The 21,485-nt window shown below is 38.4% G+C and overlaps 1 protein-coding gene across 2 annotated transcripts in view; it reads left to right on the top strand.

The window, feature by feature from the left end:
• The first annotated feature begins 1,453 nt into the window (after positions 1–1,453).
• The window catches only part of LOC126985481 (cationic amino acid transporter 4-like), a 39,488-nt gene continuing 19,456 nt past the window's right edge, over positions 1,454–21,485 (top strand). The window contains exons 1-2 of one of the 2 annotated variants that reach the window (XM_050840441.1): positions 1,454–1,595; positions 12,061–13,722. In XM_050840441.1, coding sequence (XP_050696398.1) covers positions 13,422–13,722 — 301 coding nt within the window. In that variant the 5' untranslated portion in view covers positions 1,454–1,595; positions 12,061–13,421. The remainder of the gene's footprint in view (positions 1,596–12,060; positions 13,723–21,485) is intronic. The other variant, XM_050840442.1, reaches the window with a different exon arrangement.

Here is a 21,485-nt window from a genome sequence, read left to right on the forward strand (position 1 = left end):
TCCGTCTCCTCGCCTTGCAGTGATCGCCGCGGCGGTGGGGGTGGGCGTAGGACTCCTGCTGGGAAGGGTCTGCTGCTGCTACCTCTCCGGCTGGTGCCAGGACCGCCGGGAGGGGTATGTGCCCACCTGGTACTACATCCCCCCCTCCCTCCCGCCCCCGTCACCCTCCCATACCCCTTCCCCAACACTCCCCAGGCCCCACCGTCACCCCCATTCACAACGCCCCCCTCACCCTACCCCTTCCCATACACTCCCCCGGCACCATCGTCACCACTCGCACCCCCACCTCCGTCCCCAGCGCCCCCTACCCCCCCTCCCATACATTGATGATAGTTACTCCCACCCCCTCACCCTCTCCTCCACCCTGCCTCTCTCCCCCACCACTCTCTCCTCGCCTCCCCCGGCATCCCCTCACCCCCCACCTCCCCCGGCCTCCCCCCGCCCCCCTGTCTCCCCGTACCACAGAAGGGAGAGGGGGAGCAGCCACCGCCGCCCACTTGCCCCCCAAAACGTGAAGGAGGTTGAGATGGAGGAGGTAACCTACGATATGTCTCTGTAATCACCCCCCCCCTCTTCTCCCTTTCTTCCTTACCTCCCTTTCTTCTTCTCTGCTAATGAAAGAGAGGAAGAAGGAGGGAGGAAAAAGAGTAATGGAGGTGAGGGGAATGAAATGGAAGTGAGAAGGGAAAGAGGGGAAAAGAAGAAGGGGAATAAAAGATGAGGTGTGTGTGTGTGTGTGTGTGTGTGTGTGTGTGTGAGTGTGTTGATTCTCATGTGATTAGGTAGCAGTTAATGACGTTTTGATTAGAATATTACTGATGACTTGATTAAATAGATTGACTTTTTAATTCATAGACACCGAGAAACACAATTAAAGTTTCCCATTTCGTCTATTGTGTTATTAAAGTGTTCCATCGACTTAATATTTTGTTGTGGATTAATGTTTCTTTTTTGTGGTTGTTGTTGTTTTTCTTTTCTTTTGTTGAGTCGCAAATATATATGGATTATGAATGTACTCACCTGTTGTTTATTTACCTTTCCTTACCTGTAGTGGACGTGTGTTGTTTGTGTTTACGATTGCCCGATTGGTTTGTTTATTAGCGTTTATTTATTTGTTTGTTTACTTGTGTGTTTGGTTCTTTGTTTCTTTCTTTTTTTCTTTCTCTCCTTTTTTCTTTCTTCCTTTTTTATCTCTTTTTTCTTTCCTTCCTTCCTTCCTTTCTTTCGTTCGTTCGTTCTTTCCTTCCTTCCTTCCTTGCTTTCTTTCTTTTTTTCTTTCTTCCTTCCTTCCTTCCTTCCTTCCTTCCTTCCTTCCTTCCTTTCTTTCTTTCTTCCTTCCTTCCTTCCTTCCATCCTTCCTTCCTTCCTTCCTTCCTTCCTTCTTTCCTTTCTATTATTTTTTTTTTCTCTTATTCCTCTGAGGGTGCATCGCTGAGCTGGCATCATTGCAACCGAGTCAGTCATCCTCCGGCAGTGGTAGAGGAAGGGTGTGCGTCGCTCGTCTCCTCCGCGGCCGCCTTGTTTCTGTGACCTCGGCCTTACAGTATTGACCCAAGGAAGAAGACCGGAAGTGCGGGGCGAGGTCAGCGAAAGAAGTGTGTTTTATGAGTGTTTGTTTGTGTGTGTTTTTTAGTGATAATTTGAATGTTTGGAATTTTGACGAAGGTTAAAAAGTTGCTATTTGTGTTGTTGTTGTTGTTGTTTGTGTGTTTGTGTTTGCAAGTGTTTTCTTTTTCTTGTTATTGTTGTTAATGATGTTGTTACTACTATTATTATTATTATTATCATTATTATTATTATTATTATTATTATTATTATTATTATTATTATTATTATTATTTGCCATTCTTTTATCATTACGCTTCTAGATTGTTATGATTTTATTGTTTTTTTTTTCTTTTTCTGCTTTTTTTAACAGTAACAGAAGAAAAAATGATACGGAGAGAGAGAGAGAGAGAGAGAGAGAGAGAGAGAGAGAGAGAGAGAGAGAGAGAGAGAGAGAAAGAAAGCGAGAAAGACAGAAAGTTAGAGATAAGGAAAGAAAGAAAGTAAAGAGAGAAAAAAAAGAAAGAAGGAAAGAAAAAGCGAGAAGGGCAAAAAGTTTGAGATAAGGAAATAAAGAAAGTAGAGAAAGAGAATGAGAAAGGAAGAAATAAATAAGAGACAGGCAGAAAGTTAGAGAAAAGGAAAGGAAGAGATAAAAAATGGAAAAGAAAGGAAAGAAAAGCGAAGAGAAAGAAAGAATAGCAATGAAAAGTAGAAAGGAAAAGAATAGAAGAAAAGTATATGAGGGAAAGAAAGCAAAAGAGAGAGAGAGAGAGAGAGAGATAGAGAGAGAGAGAGAGAGAGAGCAGCGGAAACTTGAACATCTAATCAACTTGCTGACAAACCGAAGATAATAAGATAGCCTACTAATAGTTATAATAGTGTTGTGTCGCTCCTGTCCTTGTGTTGCATTGCGTTGAGAGTAAGTACGAACTTTTTACTACTACTACTACTACTACTACTACTACTACTACTACTACTAGTACTACGACTACTACTACTACTACTACTACTTCCATTACTACAATTGCCAATACTACAAAAACAACAACTATTACTATTAGCCTACTACCACCATTGCTATTACTATCACTAGCCTACTACTATTACTACTACTACTACTACTACTACTACTACTACTACTACTACTACTGCTACTACTACAGGAAATGATGAAGTGCTAATCTGAGAGTCTTCGAACCCTATCACAAAGACAGGAAGAGAGAGAGAGAGAGAGAGAGAGAGAGAGAGAGAGAGAGAGAGAGAGAGGAGTGATAAAGAGAGGAAGGAAAAGAGATAGAGACAGACACGAGGGGAACGAAAGACAGACAGACAGACAAACAAACGTAGTTAACGGAAGAAAGGAAAAATAAAAAGAAATGAAAAAGACAAGTATACAGAGAGAACGAGAAAAGCAGTAAAGGAAGGAAGAAAGAAAACCAGAGAGAGAGAGAGAGAGAGAGAGAGAGAGAGGAAGGAAACGAAGAAAACCAGAGACAGAGACAGACAGAGAGGAAGAGAAGGAAAGGAGATAACCAGATAGAGAGACAGACAGATAGAAGCGATGGAAAGGAAGAGAGAGAAGAAAGAACTAGAAAGAAAGATAGAAAACTAATTAAAGAAAGGAAGAAAACCAAAGAGAGAGAGAGACAGAGAGGAAGAGAAGGAAGGAAAGGAAAAGAGAGAGAGAGAGAACTAGTAAGAAAAATAGAAAAGGAAGGAAGGAAAGGAAGAAAACCACAGAGACAGGCATAGAGGAAGAGGGAGCGAAGGGGGGCAGAGAGAGAGAGAGAGAGAGAGAGAGAGAGAGAGAGAGAGAGAGAGAGAGAGAGAGAGAGAGAGAGAGAGAGAGAGAGAGAGAGAGAGAGAGAGAGAGAGAGAGAGAGAGAGAACTAGTAAAAAAGAGAGATAACTAAGAAAAGAAAGAAATAAAACTAGAAAGAGAGACAGACAGATAGAAAGAGAAGGAATGAAGAGAGGGGGAGACAGGGGAGCAGAGAGCTACAGAGAGAGAGAGGGAGAGAGGGGGTGAGGGGAGAGGGGGGCCGGGGAGGGTAAACAGCGACACCTGTGCAGTGGGAAATGAAACATCTGCGCCAGGTGTAGGTAGGTAAGTCATTCCGGGAAGCTACGAACGCAACACGAGGCGGCAACAGAAGGTCAATGCGGGCGGCGACGGGGGGCTTACAGCGAAGGACGGTGACGCATAACGAACAAAGAGGCGATAGTCGAGGAAACTGAGAGGCATAAGGAAGATAAGAAGAAACTGGAGACATAGTGAAAACGGGAAGCTAAAGAGTATAAACAGCCACGGTATGAAAAGATGAATGTGTGTGAACCAATAACACACAACGAAATCAGAACCACACACAGAATTTAACGATGAAAGAAAGACGCAAAAAAGAGTTATTGAACGTTATAATCGATAGAAGGTAACGAACGGAAGGAGGAACGTGAGAAAGCGAAGAAAGAGACACAGAACCAAACAGTAACACGATAAAGAAAAAGAAAGATAGTTATTGAATGTTTTGATCGATGAATGGTTACGAAGGTAGGGTGACGGAGAACGAACTAAGGAACGTAGAGCGAAGTAACGGAGAAGGCGTAACGTAAAGAGAACCAGAGAAAACAGTAACGACAAAAGAAATAAAATGAAAGATTAAATGTCAGGATCGATAAGTGGTTACGAAGGACGAGGACGAAGGAAGGGTGACGCAGAACGAACTAAAGAACGTAGAGGGAAGGAACGGAGAAGGCATAACGTTAACAGAACCAGAGAAACAGTAACGATCAAAGAAAAAAAGAAAAGAAAAAGAGACACAAAGGAATTATTGAATGTTAGAATCGGGAAATGACGACGAACGAAAAGGTGAACGTAAGGAAGGGAAGAAAGAGAAACAGAGAAGCAGTGAATAGAAAAAAAGAACCAAACTAACGATAAAAGAAAGAAAAAGAAAGATAGTTATTGAATGTTGTGATCGATGATTGGTTAGGAAAGACGGCAACGAAGGAAGGGTGACGGAGAACGAACAAGGAACGTAGAGCAAAGGAACGGAGAAAACGTAACGTAAACAGAACCAGAGAAACAGTAACGATAAAAGTAAGAAATAAAAGAAAATGAGAGACAAAAAAGGAGTTACTGAATATTACTATCTGGAAATGACATCGAAGCGAGGAACGTAAAGGCGAAGAAAACGGTGCAATATAACGAAATTAGAACCGGACACACAGGAACGAGAATGAGAACCGAAGAAAACAAACAAAAACAAAAAAAAACATGGAAAAACAAACAGCAACAATAAAGAAAGAGTTGAATGATATGATAGACAGATGATAAACAAAGAAAGAAAAGAAAGGAGAAGAAGTGGGAAGATGACACTGAGGCAACACGAAGAACAGAACCAAATAGGAACGAAAGATAAAAGAAAAAAAAGAAAAAAAGAAAAGAAAGAAAAAGGTTAATGAGTGAGATGATCGATACAAGGCAAGAAAAGCCGATGGATAGCGAAGAAAAGATGAAAAAATAAAAGATAAAAATAAGATAAAGATAAAATAAAAGATAAAATAAGGAATAAGTAAATGCAAGTAAAGAGGTGAGTAGGAACATGGAATAAGATACCGAATAAGTGATGTAAAGTAAAGTAAGTAAAGTAAGAAGTGAATAAGTAAAGGAGTGAGTAGAAACATGGAATAAGATACCGAATAAGTGATGTAAAGTAAAGTAAGTAAAGTAAGAAGTGAATAAGTAAAGGAGTAGAAACATGGAATAAGATACCGAATAAGTGATGTAAAGTAAAGTAAGTAAAGTAAGTTGTGAATAAGTAAAGGGGTGAGTAGGAACATGGAATAAGATAGGGAATAAGTGAAGTAAAGTAAGTGAAGTAAAGTAAGATAAGGAATAAATGAAGTAAGGTAAAGTAAGTAAAGTGAAGTAAAGTAAAGTAGTGAATGAGTAAAGGAGTGAGTAGGAACATGGAGTAAGATATGGAATAAGTGATAAGTAAAGTAAGTAAAGTGAAGTAAAGTAAAGTAGTGAATGAGTAAAGGGGTGAGTAGGAACATGGAGTAAGATAGGGTATAAGTGATGTAAAGTAAGTAAAGTGAAGTAAAGTAATGAGTAAAGGAGTAAAGGAACACGCTAAACCTAATTCTCAAACCGTCAAACAAAGGAAGCGTGACTCATTGCGGATAGAACACAAGAAACATAGCAAAAAGTAAATGAATCAGTAAAGGAGTGAGTCAACAGGAATCTAATGAGTGATAGCGAAAGGGAATAACGGACAGCGGATAGAGAACGAAAGAGGGAATAAGATAAATAAAAAAAACAAGAAATATAGCAAAAAGTAAATGAATCAGTAAAGGAATGAGTCAACAGGAATTAAATGACTGATAAATGACAGAAAATAACGAAAGGGAATAATGGATAGGCGAATAGAGAATGAAAGAGGAAATAAGATGAAGAATAGAAAAACAAGAAACAGCAAAAAGTAAATGAATTAATAAAGGAGTGAGTCAACAGGAATTAAATGACTGATAAATGGCATAGAAAATAACGAAAGGGAATAATGGACAGCGAAGAGAGAACGAAAGAGGGAATAAGATAACAAAGAGAAAACAAGAAATAGAGGAAAGACAAGTGTTAATAGCCCAAAAACTGTGCTAGATCGGCGTCGCATGACCCCCCAACACCCCCCCCCCCCAACGATTTACATTATGCAACTAGGAGTCTAAAATGGAAAATGCTGAGAAGTAAAGATGGCGCCACTATAAACACTTGCCTGCGCCACAATGGGCTGGGGCTGACCATCAGGCCCTACTATGAAGGCCTACCGGCGCCACAGGCCAAGACGTAAAAATAAAAAATAAAATTATAAAGCCATGTTGTAGGGTTCATCAGGGGTAATAGTGGATAGCGAACAGAGAACGAATGAAGGTAGAAGATAACAAATAGAATACGACGAAAGAGGAATAGGAGAAACCAAATAAAGGACAAACAGGTAAAGAACGAAAAGAGGAAAAATGATTATGAATACAGAACGAACGAAGGAATAATGGAGAACGAAAAGAGAACGAAAGAAGAGATAAGATAACAAGTAGAAAACGAAAGAGAAGGAATAATAGATAACGAATAAGGGACAAATAAAGAATGAAAAAAAGGAGAAAATTAATCACGTGTAGAGAACGAAAGAGGGAATAACAGAGATAGAGAACGAAAGAGGGAATAACAGAGATAGAGAACGAAAGAGGGAATAACAGAGATAGAGAACGAAAGAGGGAATAACAGAGATAGAGAACGAAAGAGGGAATAACAGAGATAGAGAACGAAAGAGGGAATAACAGAGATAGAGAACGAAAGAGGGAATAACAGAGATAGAGAACGAAAGAGGGAATAACAGAGATAGAGAACGAAAGAGGAATAACAGAGATAGAGAACGAAAGAGGGAATAACAGAGATAGAGAACGAAAGAGGAATAACAGAGATAGAGATAGAGAACGAAAGAGGGAATAACAGAGATAGAGAACGAAAGAGGGAATAACAGAGATAGAGAACGAAAGAGGGAATAACAGAGATAGAGAACGAAAGAGGGAATAACAGAGATAGAGAACGAAAAAGAAAGAATAAAATAAAAACTAAAATAGAAGAAACAATGTTGACCGATATATATCAGGAAAATTTAACGAAAGGGAATAAGAGAGAATGATGAATGATTAATAAATGGAGGAATACGATGAAGGAATGTGATAACCGATACAACAAAAGGAACCACGATATTCTTTTTTTTTTATCTATCGGGTTATGTATATTTATCTATCTGTATCTTTTTATTCTTCATATCTATCTATTGCAATGTTTATCTATCTGTCTATCTTTCTATTAATTTTAGGTGTTTAAATGTCTATCTGTTCATCTGTATCTTTTTCTCTATCTTTTTCTTTCTTTCTTTCATTGTTTCTCTGTTTTCTTTATTTTCTTTATTTCAGTTTCTTCTCCCTCTTCTGTTTTATTTTCCTTTTTTCTCATTCCTTTATTTTTTTCTTTTCTTCTTTGGTTTGTAACGTTTTTTTTTATTATTATCGTTCGTGAATTTATTAAAAAAGAAGAAAAAAAATAATATGTTGATCTGGAAAGTTGTTACGGAAAATATTTTAATACATTCTAACTAACAAATCTTTTCATCATCATCATTATTATTGTTATTATTATTATTATTATTATTATTATTATTATTATTATTATTATTATTATTATTATTATTATTATGTGGGAAATTCTTAACTGTTTACCTTTTGAAATATTACCATGAAAAAAAAAGTAAAAAAAAGAGAATAAAAAGATACGCTTGGCAACTAAGGCGGAAGTGAGAGGAAAATAGGGACTTCCGTTTTAACTCTCTCTCTCTCTCTGGATTGTATTTATATTTTATCTGGTAACATATTTTCCCTCATATATTCTTTTTTATTCCTCTCTCTCTCTCTCTCTCTCTGTTTTGTACTTTTTTTTATCTGGTAACATTTTTTTCCCTTCAATTCCTTTTACGTTTCATTTACTCTTCTCTCTCTCTCTCTCTGTTTTGCATCTATATTTTGTCTGGTAACACTTTTTCCTCTTTTCTGTTGTTTTTTTTTCTCTCTCTCTCTCTCTCTCTCTCTCTCTCTCTCTCTCTCTCTCTCTCTCTCTCTCTCTCTTTCTCTCTCGGGCGCGTGCCTGCCCCCGAATCGCGTGTCCTGTCTTCGTTTCGTTTCCTAAAGCGATCTTATTTTTTATATTTTTTTTTTACCTCCGTGTCGTATTATGAAAAAGATCGCGTGTTTAATACATGTGCCGCACGAGAGAGAGAGAGAGAGAGAGAGAGAGAGAGAGAGAGAGAGAGAGAGAGAGAGAGAGAGAGAGAGAGAGAGGATGAAGAGTAAATGAAACGTAAAAGGAGGGGAGCGAGAGAGAGAGAGAGAGAGAGAGAGAGAGAGAGAGAGAGAGAGAGAGAGAGAGAGAGGTGTTAACGACTTGCACTTGGCCGTTTACCTGTCATTAGAATTCTCCAGGTGTGTGTGTGTGTGTGTGTGTGTGTGTGTGTGTGTGTGTGTGTGTGTTTGTGACCTTGACTTTCGTGACTCAGAAGCTATCGGGATTTCTCTCTCTTACTGAAAACAAAAATAAAGAAAAAACGAGAAAGTGAGAATCAAAACAACACAAACAGGAAGAAAAACAGAAGAAAACAAAACAAAGCAAGACAAAACATCATTATCATAAAAATCAAGATAATAACATTGGGCGCATTAGTCTTGTTGAGGAATCGTCGCGTGTGATTGGCTGGCCGCCGCGAGGGACTGACCAATCATAATGCACGGCGGTCTGTCAGGGGATACGGAGCTATGAAAATATCGAGCCATGGAAAAAAAGAATGTAGCGGTTGTAGTTATGATTCACGGATTATTGGAATGTGTCGTAAAATCTATTGGAAGGAGACACGAAACGAAGAAACTTATGGGCGATTTGGGTTTACGAATATTTTTTTTTTTTAAGCTTTATTTTCTTAGGGGATACGGAGCTATGAAAATATCGAGCCTTTGAAAAAATGAATGTAGCGGTTGTGTTTATGATTCACGGATTATTGGAATGTGTCGTAAAATCTATTGGAAGGAGACACGAAACGAAGAAAATTATAGGTGATTCAGATTTACGAATATATTTTTCATCTTTATATTTTTAAGGGATACGGAGCTATGAAATTTTCGACCAATGGAAAAAAGAATGTAGCGATTGTTGTTAGGATTCACGGATTATTGGAATGTGTCGTAAAATCCATCGGAAGGAGACACGAAACGAAGAAAATTACGAGTTGTATAGATTAACGATTATTATTTTTTAGTTCTGGTTTGTTTTTGGTTCAGGGTTTTGTGTCTCGCTTTCTTTCCTTCCATATTTCTTTCTTTTCTTTCTTTCTAACTTCATTCGTAAAATCTGGTGAAAACTATAAAAAATAATGATGATACAAAACTAACTATTATTATTCAGAGACAGTTTCCATATATCGTAAAGATTATTGAAAGGAAATATACTTGAGGGGAAAATGTCAATGTTAGGTTAGGTAAGGTTAGGTTAGGTTAGGTTAGGTTAGGTTAGGTTAGGTTAGGTTAGGTTAGGTTAGGTTAGGTTAGGTTAGGTTAGGTTAGGTTAGGTTAGGTTAGGTTAGGTTAGGTTAGGTTAGGTTAGGTTAGGTTAGGTAGGTTAGGTTAGGTTAGGTTAGGTTAGGTTAGGTTAGGTTAGGTTAGGTTATTCTATCTACACTCTGTACTGCCTGGGGAAAGGGATGGCATGCTCCTCCCTTCTCCTTTGTTGTGAAAAATCATCAATAAACTTATCAATCAATCAAATGTCAAGTATAAAAGTAATATCATAACAAGGGACAAAATAAAACCAATAAATAAAATAAAATAGAATAGGATGTGAATTTATTGTGCATTCGTAACTTTATTTCTCTTGTTTTCTCTGCTGAAGAATTTTGTTTATTGAAATTCCACTTTGACAATATTGATATTAAGGAATAGATAGATAGATAGATAGATAGAGAGAGAGAGAGAGAGAGAGAGAGAGAGAGAGAGAGAGATTATTATTTTCATTTATTGGTTATATTTTTCTATTCTTCAGTTATCAAATGTATACCTTCCTTTTTTTCTCTCTACTTTATTTTTTCTCATTTTTTTCTTACTTTTTCTCTCCCTCTTTTTCTTTTTTTTCTTTTTTCTTTTTGTCTAGTCTTTCCTTCACCTCCTTCTCCTCTTATCTTTCTCTTTCTTCCCTCTGAATTTATTTATATTTAACGTCAACTCTCTCTCTCTCTCTCTCTCTCTCTCGTAAATTTCTCTCCTCTCCTTTTGTTATCTAATTATACCTTTCTCCTCCCTCCTAACTTTTCCCTCCTCTCTCTTTTCCTCCTTTCTGTTTCTCTCTCCCTCCTCTCCTTCCTCCCTCCCTCCCTTCATATATCTTTCTTTCTCTTTCCTTTTATACTTCTCATCTATTGTCTCCTTTTTTTTCTTCATTATTTTTCTAGGTTTTCTTCTTTCTTTTCTATCTTTTTTTATCTTCTCTCCTTCTTTCCCTCCTCCCTTCCACCCTGCTTTTTCGCCTTTTTTTTCTTCATATTTTCTTCCTCTCCTGCCTTCTCTCCTTCGTTAATTCCTGCTTCCTCTTTTTGTCTCTTCTCCCATTCTCTCGTTTCTTCCTCTCTTCTTTCTCTCCTTCCTTTCTTTCCCTTCTTTTCCTCCTTCTTCCTTTCTGCCTTCTCTCACTCCTCTCCTATCCCCCATTTTCGTTTCTCTCTCTCTCTCTCTCTCTCTCTCTTCTACAACAAGGAAAAATTGGGCTAAAACAAGATTCTCGGATTGTTGTGTAATTTAGGGAACACACACACACACACACACACACACACACACACACACACACACATTCTCTCTCTCTTCTTCTTCTTTTTCTTCTTCTTCTTCTTTTCTTCCTTTAATATCCTTATCTTTTTAATCTGGTTTCTTATCTACATCCTTCTTATCGTCTTGAGAGAGAGAGAGAGAGAGAGAGAGGGGAGGGGGATCATAAGGCCGTGACAGAGGAAAGCTAAGCCCGCCCTCTCTCTCTCTCTCTCTCTCTCTCTCTCTCTCTCTCTCTCTCTCTCTCTCTCTTAACAAGCTCCCAAACCACCATCTAATTGCTTTGTTTAATGGAACGGAGCATTTTAGGGGTCGTCGGAGAACAAAGAGCAAAGGAATAGTAAAGGAATGGCAAAGGAATGGTAAAGGGAAGGTAAGGGAAGGAATGTAGATAAAGGAATGAGTGGGAGAATGAAGGGTAAAGGAATGGGAAAGGAATGGTATGGGGAGGAGTGTAAGGAATGGGTGGGATAATATAGTCTAAAGGAATGGTAAAGGAAAGGTAAGGGAAGGAATGTAGATAAAGGAATGAGTGGGAGAATGAAGGGTAAAGGAATGGCAAAGGAATGGTAAAGGAATGGTAGAGGAATTGTATAGGAATAGTGAAGGAATGGTAAAAGAAAGAGTCACTCATTACTTCCTTCTAATTCTTTGGTCCTCTCCTCCTCCTCCTCCTTTTTCTCCCCTTTTTTAATTTTCCTTCTTATTCCTTCTCTCCTTCCATATCTTTCCTTTCTTCTCTTTTCTCTTGTTTTCTTCATTTTCCTCATTACCTCCCTCCTTTCCTTTTCTTTCTGCTCTACTTCTCTTCCTATTTTTTCTTTCTCATTTCCTTACAATTATTCTCCTTTCTCCTTTTTCTCCTTCCTTCTTTTCTTCTTTCCTCTTTCTCTTTTTTGTAGCTCCTCTCTCTCCTATTCTTGCCTCTCTTCTCCTCCTTTCTCTTCTTTTCTATTTTTTCTCTCTTTTCTTTCTATTTGTTTTCTTTTCTCCTTTCTCTCCTTTCCTTTATTTGTTTTTCTTTTATAATTTCTTCCTCGTTTCTTCAAGTTTGTCTTTCATTTTGTCTCTAATTCTTTTTCTCTTTTGCAGATTTCAAGGCGACGTAAAATGAGCGAAGAGGAACCAAAAAAAAGCAAAACAACAAACCCAAAATGACATCGAAGAAGAAAAAAAATATAAATTAACGCAGTAATGAATGCGGCAAGGCGGCGACGTGACTTATTTCTCAGCGGCTTCGTGACTTATCTCCCAGACCTTCGACACTTGAGCCTCGGAGTCGAATATTCACTCCTCGCCTCCTTTTTTGGGTGATATTTTGTCGTGTTTCACTTCAGCGCGAGAATTATGGCGCGTGAAGTGACTGGTGGCGTGCACGAAGGCGGGGAAACCAGGGAACATACGTTCTGCTAAAAGTGTGCAAGCCGTGACGTCATTTCTCTTTCCTCTGACGTCATCCGGTTGTTGTTTGTTTACTTTCAGCCTTTGTATCGGAGCTTGAATGTTTTTGCTCTTTTCGCCTTTTTGAGCGGGAACAACACTAAAATATGACCTTTGTGTAGTGAATATGTATAGTTCTTAGTAGTTTGCACTGATATAACCTGTGAGTGAAGTGAATTAGTAAGTAAATGGAACGAAATATTGAAAGAAAGATAAGATACGGCTAAGAAAAAAAGGTCTTGGTCTTGGTTTTCTGCGGCGAGAAAAACACTTGAATCTGACCTTTGTAAAGTGACATTATTATCATAGTGAGTAATAAGCTTTTTTAGAAACTGAGATGGAAGTAAAACAGTGATAATAAAGGAAGCTATATTGAGATAAAGCAATAAATAGTGCCTAAGGATTAGAAAATAGTGAAAATAGGTAAATAATATTGAATGAAAGTAAGAGATTCTGCGAGCGAAGCAAAATAGTGATAAACATGAATTAATAGTCTGATAAAACAATATATAGTGCCTGAGAAAAAATAATTGATACTTAAAAAAAACACGGAATAGAACGAAAACTAGTCAAAAAAAGAAGCAAACCATATTAAACAAAAAAATAACAAAAACGAAGAAAAATGAAAAGGTAAAAATAAACCAAACCAATCACACAAAAAATAAAAAGAATACTAAAACAATGGAACTAAAACGATACAAACGCAAAACATGAACGAAAACTAAAACACGTACGAACTAACAAACTAATCTAAACCAAAATCAAAATGAAAGAATACTAAAAAAAAACGAAATCAAACCAGAACTAAATCCAAAAATGTACAAAAAGTGAAAAAAAACGAAATCAAACCGGAACTAAACCCAAAAAATGTACGAACAGTGAAAAAAACGAAATCAAACCGGAACAAAACCCCCAAAAATGTACGAACAGTGAAAAAAAAAAAAACGAGCAAAACACATAAAAAAAAAACATCACACACAAACCCCAAACCCGAGACTCAGCCCAAGACCAAAATGACGCCTCCTCTCCTCCACCCACGGCGCCCTCACACCTTCTCATCATCCCTCCGCCAAATCTACGCCTCCCTCGTCCGTACCCGCCCCCTCGCCCCCCAGACACGCCCCCAGGCCCACGCCCACGCCTCAGGGATATGGGGGGGCGGGGGGCGAGGCGTGGGCATGCTGGTGTATAGGAGCGTGGGCGTGTGGGCGGCCCTGGGCGTGTGTTACCTGGTGGGCATCGTGGCGGGACCCATCGCTGGCCCCGCCGTGACCTCTTCGCTCCTGGTGGCCGCCGTGACGTCACTCCTCACGGGTAAGTTCTCGGTTCTGATTGGCTGATGTGTTTCGGGTTTGAGATTTCCATGGAGGTTGAATTGGTGGAGTCGACACGGCCCGCTAATCCCATTCATTGAGGTGATTTTAGGGCCGCAAGCTCACGCCCACTATCTTAAGTTAATGTCGACACCACCAATTCTACCTCCATGGATATTTCCTTGGTTTACATTGGTTAAATATATGATTCTTTAACTTTCTCGTGCAGCTTCTTTTTTTCCCTCATCATCGAAATTTCTTACTTACTTTTTTTGTCGATCTTTTTCTCGTTTTCTCTATATGTTTTTTCTTTTTCACACATATAAATCCACGTTATATGATATCTAACTTTCTTTAACTTTCTCGTACGCTTCTTTTTTTCCCCTAATTTCTTACCTACTTTTTTTTTGTAGAACTTTTTCTCTTTTTTCTCTATTTGTTTTTCTTTTTCACACATTTAAATCTACGTTTCTTCAAATTAATCATGCGTCTTTCTCTCGTTTTCTTTATTTGTTTTTCTTTTTCACACATTTAAATCTACGTTTCTTCAAATTAATCATGCGTCTTTCTCTCGTTTTCTCTATTTGTTTTTCTTTTTCACACATATAAATCTACGTTTCTTCAAATTGATTATGCGTCTTTCTCTCGTTTTTCTTTATTTGTTTTTCTTTTTCACACATATAAATCCACGTTTCCTCAAATTAATCATGCGTCAAACCCTTAATTATGAAAAGATTTCCCACTCACACAAATCTGGAGTTAATTAAAAAGGTGTTTGTTTGCTAGAATATACTAAAATTGTTACTGAATTATCTATTACTGGTTGAACATTAACAGAGCTATTTAATCTTTACCTCACATAACATTATTCATTCAGTCGTCGGTTGAATTGTTTCCAAATACTATTACACTTTTTATCTGGTATTTAAATTAGCCTATCGACCCTTTGGAACGTTCCGCGGACCCTAAGGAGTCCGCGAACCACTCTTTAAGAAACACCGGGCTAAAGGGTTGTGACGTTATATTTGCTTGTTTTGTTTGGTTCTTGATTTTGTGTCTGAAATTTGCTTGTTTACTGATTGGTTCTTGTTTTTTGTGTTTGATATTTGCTTGTTTTTTTGTTTGGTTCTTTATTTTGTGTTTGATATTTGCTTGTTTTTTTTTTGGTTCTTGTTTTTGTGTTTGATATTTGCTTGTTTTTTTGTTTGGTTCTTGATTTTGTGTTTGGAATTTGCTTGTTTTTGTTTGGTTCTTGTTTTTTGTGTTTGGAATTTGCTTGTTTTTGTTTGGTTATTGATTTTGTGTCTGAAATTTGCTTGTTTATTGATTGGTTCTTGTTTTTTGTGTTTGATATTTGGTTGTTTTTCATTGGCTAAAGGCTCTAACGTTACCTTCTATCGGTTTTCAATGGTCAGAAGTTCTATAAGTTGAATTTTAGTAGGCGACGCTCCCCCCTAGTCGTATACCCCCATTTTTTTTTTTTTTTACAACAAAGGAGACGGCTCAAGGGCAACAAAAAGGTAAAAAAAAAAGCCCTCAACTCACCGTTCCCACAACAGACAAAAGTAAAGAGAAGGAAGCAGCTCAAGGGCACAAAAATAAGTGTAGAGGAACAAAACAAGTCCACTAAATGCTGCTCCTATAAAAGATAAAAGTAAAGAGTAGCCAAAAGAGAGGTCAATTTCGGGTGGAGAGAGGTCTTGATACTCTCCTCTTGAAAGACAGGCAGATTGACAGAGTGATCATGTTAGTCTACCTGGATTTTGATTGGCTGCTGTCTCTCGAGTTCATATATGCTTGGTTTTGATTGGTTAACGGCTCAGTGGGGTTGTTTATACGGGTTTTGATTGGCTGCTGTCTCTCGAGTTCAAATTTGCTTGGTTTTGATTGGTTAACGGCTCTGTGGGGTTGTTTATGCGGGTTTTGATTGGCTAAAGGCTCCTAGCTGTCACTGTTGGCCCGCTGTGATTGGTTAATGTGTTTGCGTGCGAGTGTGGAAGTAAAAACAGCTTCATTTGTCATAGGTTTTGTGTGTGTGTGTGTGTGTGTGTGTGTGTGTGTGTGTGTGTGTGTGTTTAGAGATTTGAGAATACCATCATCACCATCATCATCATCATCATAACAACAATACCATCACCACCACTATCACCACCACCACCATCACCACCACCACCACCATCACCACTATCACCACCACCACCATCACCACCACCACCACCATCACCACCACCACCACCACTCTTATCACTGCAAGGCTTCCCATTTACGTAACACACACACACACACATACACACACACACACACACACACACACGAGGGAGACAATAAACGAAATAGAGGAAAAGATTTACAGAAATTGAAATCCGGCTAAACTTGAGGCTACTTAAGAGAGAGAGAGAGAGAGAGAGAGAGAGAGAGAGAGAGAGAGAGAGACCTTGGCTTTGAGAACGGAAGTGGTGGATTTAAATGTGTGAAAAAGAGAAAAAAAAGGAGAAAAAAGAAAAATATAGAAAAGGGCAAAAAATAAAAGGAAGTAAGAAATTGCGATAATGAGGAAAAATAGAAGCGAAGGACGAAGATAAAAGGAAGAAAAAAAGGAGAAAAAAATATATAAAAGAAAAAAGATGGAGGACGAGGAAATAATTAGAGAGGAAAGGAGAAAAATATCTAATAATAATAATAAAAATAATAATAATAATAATAATAATAATAATAATAATAATAATAATAAAGATGTTGAAGACTTGTTTTTCGCCTTTGTTGTGACTCAGAGATTTCCTCCTCCTCCTCCTCCTCCTCCTCCTCCTCCTCCTCCCCTTCCTCCTTCTCTTCCTCCTCCTCCTCCTCATTGCTTTTCTTTACCTTCCTCTTTCTCTTTCATCTTTTTTTTTCTCTCTAAAAGTCAGTGAAGTTTGTAATCAAGTATTGTTTGTGCGTTTGTGTGTTCATGTGTGTGCGAGTGTGTGTTGTGTGTGTGTGTGTGTGTGTGTGTGTGTGTGTGTGTGAGAGAGAGAGAGAGAGAGAGAGAGAGAGAGAGAGAGAGAGAGTTATGCTTATTCATATTTTATGCCTAAATTTTCCTAATTATGAGTTGATGAAGAAGAATAAGAAGAGGAAGAGGAGGAGGAGGAGGAGGAGGAGGAAGGGGAAGAAGATGAAGAAGAAGCGAATCAATATATCTAGAGGAGGAGAAAGAGAACGAGGAGAAAAAGAAGAGAAAATGGGAGTAAGAGGAAAATAAGAGGAGGAGGAGGAGGAAGAAAAGAAAGACAAGAGGAAGAAGAGCAAGAAGAGGAGGAGGAGAAAGAGGAAGAGGTCAGACAAGGAAAAAACGATAACACGGAAGAATAAGAGGAAAAAGAAAAGCAAGAGGAAGGAAAAGAGGAAAAAGAGGGAGAGGAAAAAAAACAAGAACAAGAAGAGAAAGAAGAGGAAGAAAGAATAAGAGGTCAAACTAATCCAATGAAAAGACGAACGAATAAGAGGAAGAAGAGGAAGAGGAAGAGGAACGAGAAGAGGAAGAGGAAGAAAAGCAAACAGCAAGAGGATAAGAAAGAGGAGAAAGAGTAAAAAGTCAAACTAACACACAAAAAAGACGAAAACACAGAATCAAAGGAAAGAGGAAAGCTAGAGGAAGAGGAGTAAGAGGAGTAAGAGGAAGCGCAAAAGGTCAGCTAACACGGTGCCAAGTTGGAGAGGCGCCGAAGTCTCCCACGCCGAACTCAGCGGTCAGTTCTTAGCCGACTTAGCGTCTCGCCGACAGTGTCACCTCGGGCTGCTGAAATACCCGAGTCCCCCCTCCCCCCTCACGTTATCCAGGACACTACATAACACGGGGTTCCCAGACGCTCCCATATATGTCCTCTGTTATTATTTTTACTCCCCTCCTGAAAGCGTTTAAAGAGGAAGAAAAATATAAAAAGAAAGAAAGAAGAAAAGATAGAGAGAAGCAAATAAGGAAGAATGAGTATAAGGAAGAAAGAGAATGAAAGAAAGAAAGAAAGAGGGTACGAAAAAAGGGAGGAAGGAAGGAAAGTAAACAGAGTAAAGAAAGAAAGAAAGAAAGAAAGAAGGAAAGAAAGTAGGAAGGTAAAAAAATAGAAAAAGTAGAAAGATATATTTCAAAACCAAGAGGAGAAAGAAGAGAAACAGGAAGAGATCAAACTAACACAAGGAAATGACGAAGGAGAAAGAAGAAAAAAAACAAGAGGAAGGAGAGGAAGAAGAACAAGAAGAAAAAGAAGAGGAACATAAGAGCATAAGAAGAGCAACAGCAAGAGAAGAAAGTCGAGGATGGAATACAAAAGCTAGCAGACAGAATGCAGGAGTAAGAGGAAGGAGATGAAGAAGAAAAGGAAATGAAAGGAGAGCAAGAAGAGGAAGAGGAAGAACACCAAGAGCAGGAGAAAGAAGAGGAAGTCAAGCTATTCATTATTCATTTTATTTTATTTATCATTTATATTTAAACTGAATAGGAACTTTAAAAAAATCTTAGTATGTGTATTTTAATTGAACAAAAAAGATAGATGTAAAAGTTTGAATTGAATAGAAGTGAATAGAATGCTTATATTAGAAGATTCAATAGAGGAAGAGGCAAAATAACTTAGTATATGTATTATAAATTAAGTAAATCAGTAAATATGAGTAGAAATTGAATATAAAAAAAATAGAATGCTTATAATGGAAGATTCACTAGAAGAAGTTTAATAATGAGTAGAAATTGAATATAAAAAGATAGAATGCTTATATTAGAAGATTCAATAGAAGTGTAAAAATATATATGAGTAGAAATTGAATATAAAAAGATAGAATGCTTATATTAGAAGATTCAATAGAAGAAGTGTAAAAATATATGAGTAGAAATTGAATATAAAAAGATAGAATGCTTATATTAGAAGATTCAATAGAAGAGAAGGTAAAATAACTTAGTATGTGTATGATAATTGAAGTAAAAAAAAAATATGAGTAGAAATTGAATACAAAAAGAAAAAAACGTTATGAAATTTGAAGATCGAACGGAAGATAGTTAAAATTTTAATCTCCATCATCATCATCATCATCATCAACATCATCATTGTAAAAAGTTCTAATTAATGAAGAATATGAGGGGAAACTATGCCATTTTTCACTTCATATCAATTATTCATCTATGCATCATTTTAGAGAGAGAGAGAGATTGAGGATGTAATGAATGTAATATATGTGCATGAAATAAGCGATGATAGAGAGAGAGAGAGAGAGAGAGAGAGGAATAAAAAAAAAGGAGGAGGAGGAGGAGGAGGAGGAGATGGAGCGTGTGATGAAGGAAGGGTTGAATGAAGAGAAGGAAGACAAAAGAAGAAAGGAAGAAAGAAAGATGGAGATGCAAGAAGAGGAGGAAGAAGAGGAGAAAAAGAAAGAGGAGAGAGAGAAATGAGTTTGCAGCAAGGGGAGAACAAGAGAGAGAGAGAGAGAGAGAGAGAGAGAGAGAGAGAGAGAGAGAGAGTTCCATAGACCTTACTTGGCGTGTTTCCAGACTTCTTTCTTTCTTTCTTTCTTTCTTTCTTTCTTTCAGTCTCTCCTTTCTTCCTTCACCTATATTTCTGCTCTTGATTTTCTACCGTCTCTCCTTTCTTTCTTTCTTTCTTTCTTTCTTTTATTCTCTTTCTTATATTCATTCTGCCATTTCTTTCTTTCTTTCTTTTCTTCTTTCTTTCTCTTTTTTCTTTCTTTCTTTCTTTCTCTTTCTTATATTCATTCATTCATTTTTTTCTTTCTTTCTTCTTTCTTTCTTTTTCTTTCTTTCTTTCTTTCTTTCTCTTTCTTCCTTATATTCATTCTTCCTTATTTGTTTCTTTCTATCTTTTTTTTTCTTTCTTATTATATCTTTCTTTTTCTTCCTCTCCCTCTCTCTTTCTATTCCATTGCATCCTCCTCCGCCTCTTCATCCTTCGCTCCTCCTCCTCCTCCTCCTCCTCCTCCTCCTTAGTCATTGAAGAAGAAACAATGAACTTTGGTGAGTGGAGGAGGAGTTGGAGGAAGAAGAGGAGGAGGAAGAGGAGGAAGAGGAGGAGGAGGAGGAGGTTCAAGGAGGAGGAGGAGGAGGAGGTAGAAAATAATTGAGAAAGTGAAGTGCCCACTGGAAAAGAGAGAGAGAGAGAGAGAGAGAGTTTGGTTAGACGAAAAAAAAAGAAAAATAGAGAGGAAAGAAAGGGAGAAAAAAATGTAGAAAAAAAAAACAGGAAAAAAATAAGGAAAGGAAGAGAAAAAAAAAAGTTAATGAATTGATATGTAAATGAAAGGAAGAGGAGGAGGAAGAGGAGGAGGAGGAGGAAGGAAGGAAGGAAAATAGTGAGGACAGTTTGGTTGTGTAAGCGGAACTGTGTGTGTGTGTGTGTGTGTGTGTGTGTGTGTGTGTGTGTGTGTGTGTGTGTGTGTGTGTGTGTGTGTGTGTGTGTGTGTCAATCTATTCATAATCTACTTTCCTTCATCTACCAGTCTATCTATCTATCTACTCTTTCTTTTCTTTTTTACCTTCCTTCTTTCTTTTTTACTTCATTTTCTTTCTTTCCTTCTTCCCTTTTTTCGTACTCTCTTTCTTTCGTTCTTTCTTTCATTCTCTTTCTACCTTATATTCATTCTTCTGTCTATCTCTCTGTCTATCTATCTGTCTATCTGTTTACCTGTCCTTACCTGTCCCTATCTACCTGTGTTTTCACCTGTCTACCTTTCTTTCATTCTCTTTCAACCTTATATTCATTCTTCTGTCTATCTATCTGTCTATCTGTCTATCTGTTCTTACCTGTCTCTCTGTCTACCTGTCTCTATCTACCTGGCTACCTTCCCTCACCTGTCTCTCCCTCTAAATCACTCAACCATTCCTGTTTTCGCAATAACGCCGATTTTCACTTCAACAAACTTTATTCCTTAGTCTTATGAGATTCCCCTCCCCTCCCTTCCCTTCCTTCCATTCCTCCCTTCCCTTCCCTTTCCTTCCTTCCCTCCCTTTCCTCTCTCCTTGTTCCATTCCTTCCCTTCTCTTCCTTCTTTCCTTCCCTTTCTTCCCTTCCCTCCCTCCCCTTCCTTGTTCGCTTCCTTTCCTTCCCTTCCATTCCTCCCTTCCCTTCCCTCCCTTTCCTCTCTCCTTGTCCCATTCCTTCCCTTCTCTTCCTTCTTTCCTTCCCGTTCTTCCTTCCCTCCTCCTTCCTTGTTCCTTCCTTTCCTTCCTTCCATTCCTCCCTTCCCTTCCCTTTCTTTCCTTCCCTCCCTTTCCTCTCTCCTTGTTCCATTCCTTCCCTTCTCTTCCTTCTTTCCTTCCCTTTCTTCCCTTCCCTCCCTCCCCTTCCTTGTTCGCTTCCTTTCCTTCCCTTCCTTTCCTCCCTTCCCTTCCCTTCCTTCCCTCCCTTTCCTCTCTCCTTGTTCCATTCCTTCCCTTCTCTTCCTTCTTTCCTTCCCTTTCTTCCCTTCCCTCCCTCCCCTTCCTTGTTCGCTTCCTTTCCTTCCCTTCCATTCCTCCCTTCCCTTCCCTTTCCTTCCTTCCCTCCCTTTCCTCTCTCCTTGTCCCATTCCTTCCCTTCTCTTCCTTCTTTCCTTGCCTTCCCTCCCTCCCCTTCCTTGTTCGCTTCCTTTCCTTCCCTTCCTTTCCTCCCTTCCCTTCCCTTTCCTTCCTTCCCTCCCTTTCCTCTCTCCTTGTTCCATTCCTTCCCTTCTCTTCCTTCTTTCCTTCCCTTTCTTCCCTTCCCTCCCTCCCCTTCCTTGTTCGCTTCCTTTCCTTCCCTTCCTCCC

This window comes from Eriocheir sinensis, chromosome 59, assembly GCF_024679095.1.
Source record: "Eriocheir sinensis breed Jianghai 21 chromosome 59, ASM2467909v1, whole genome shotgun sequence".
Lineage (NCBI taxonomy): Eukaryota > Metazoa > Arthropoda > Malacostraca > Decapoda > Varunidae > Eriocheir > Eriocheir sinensis.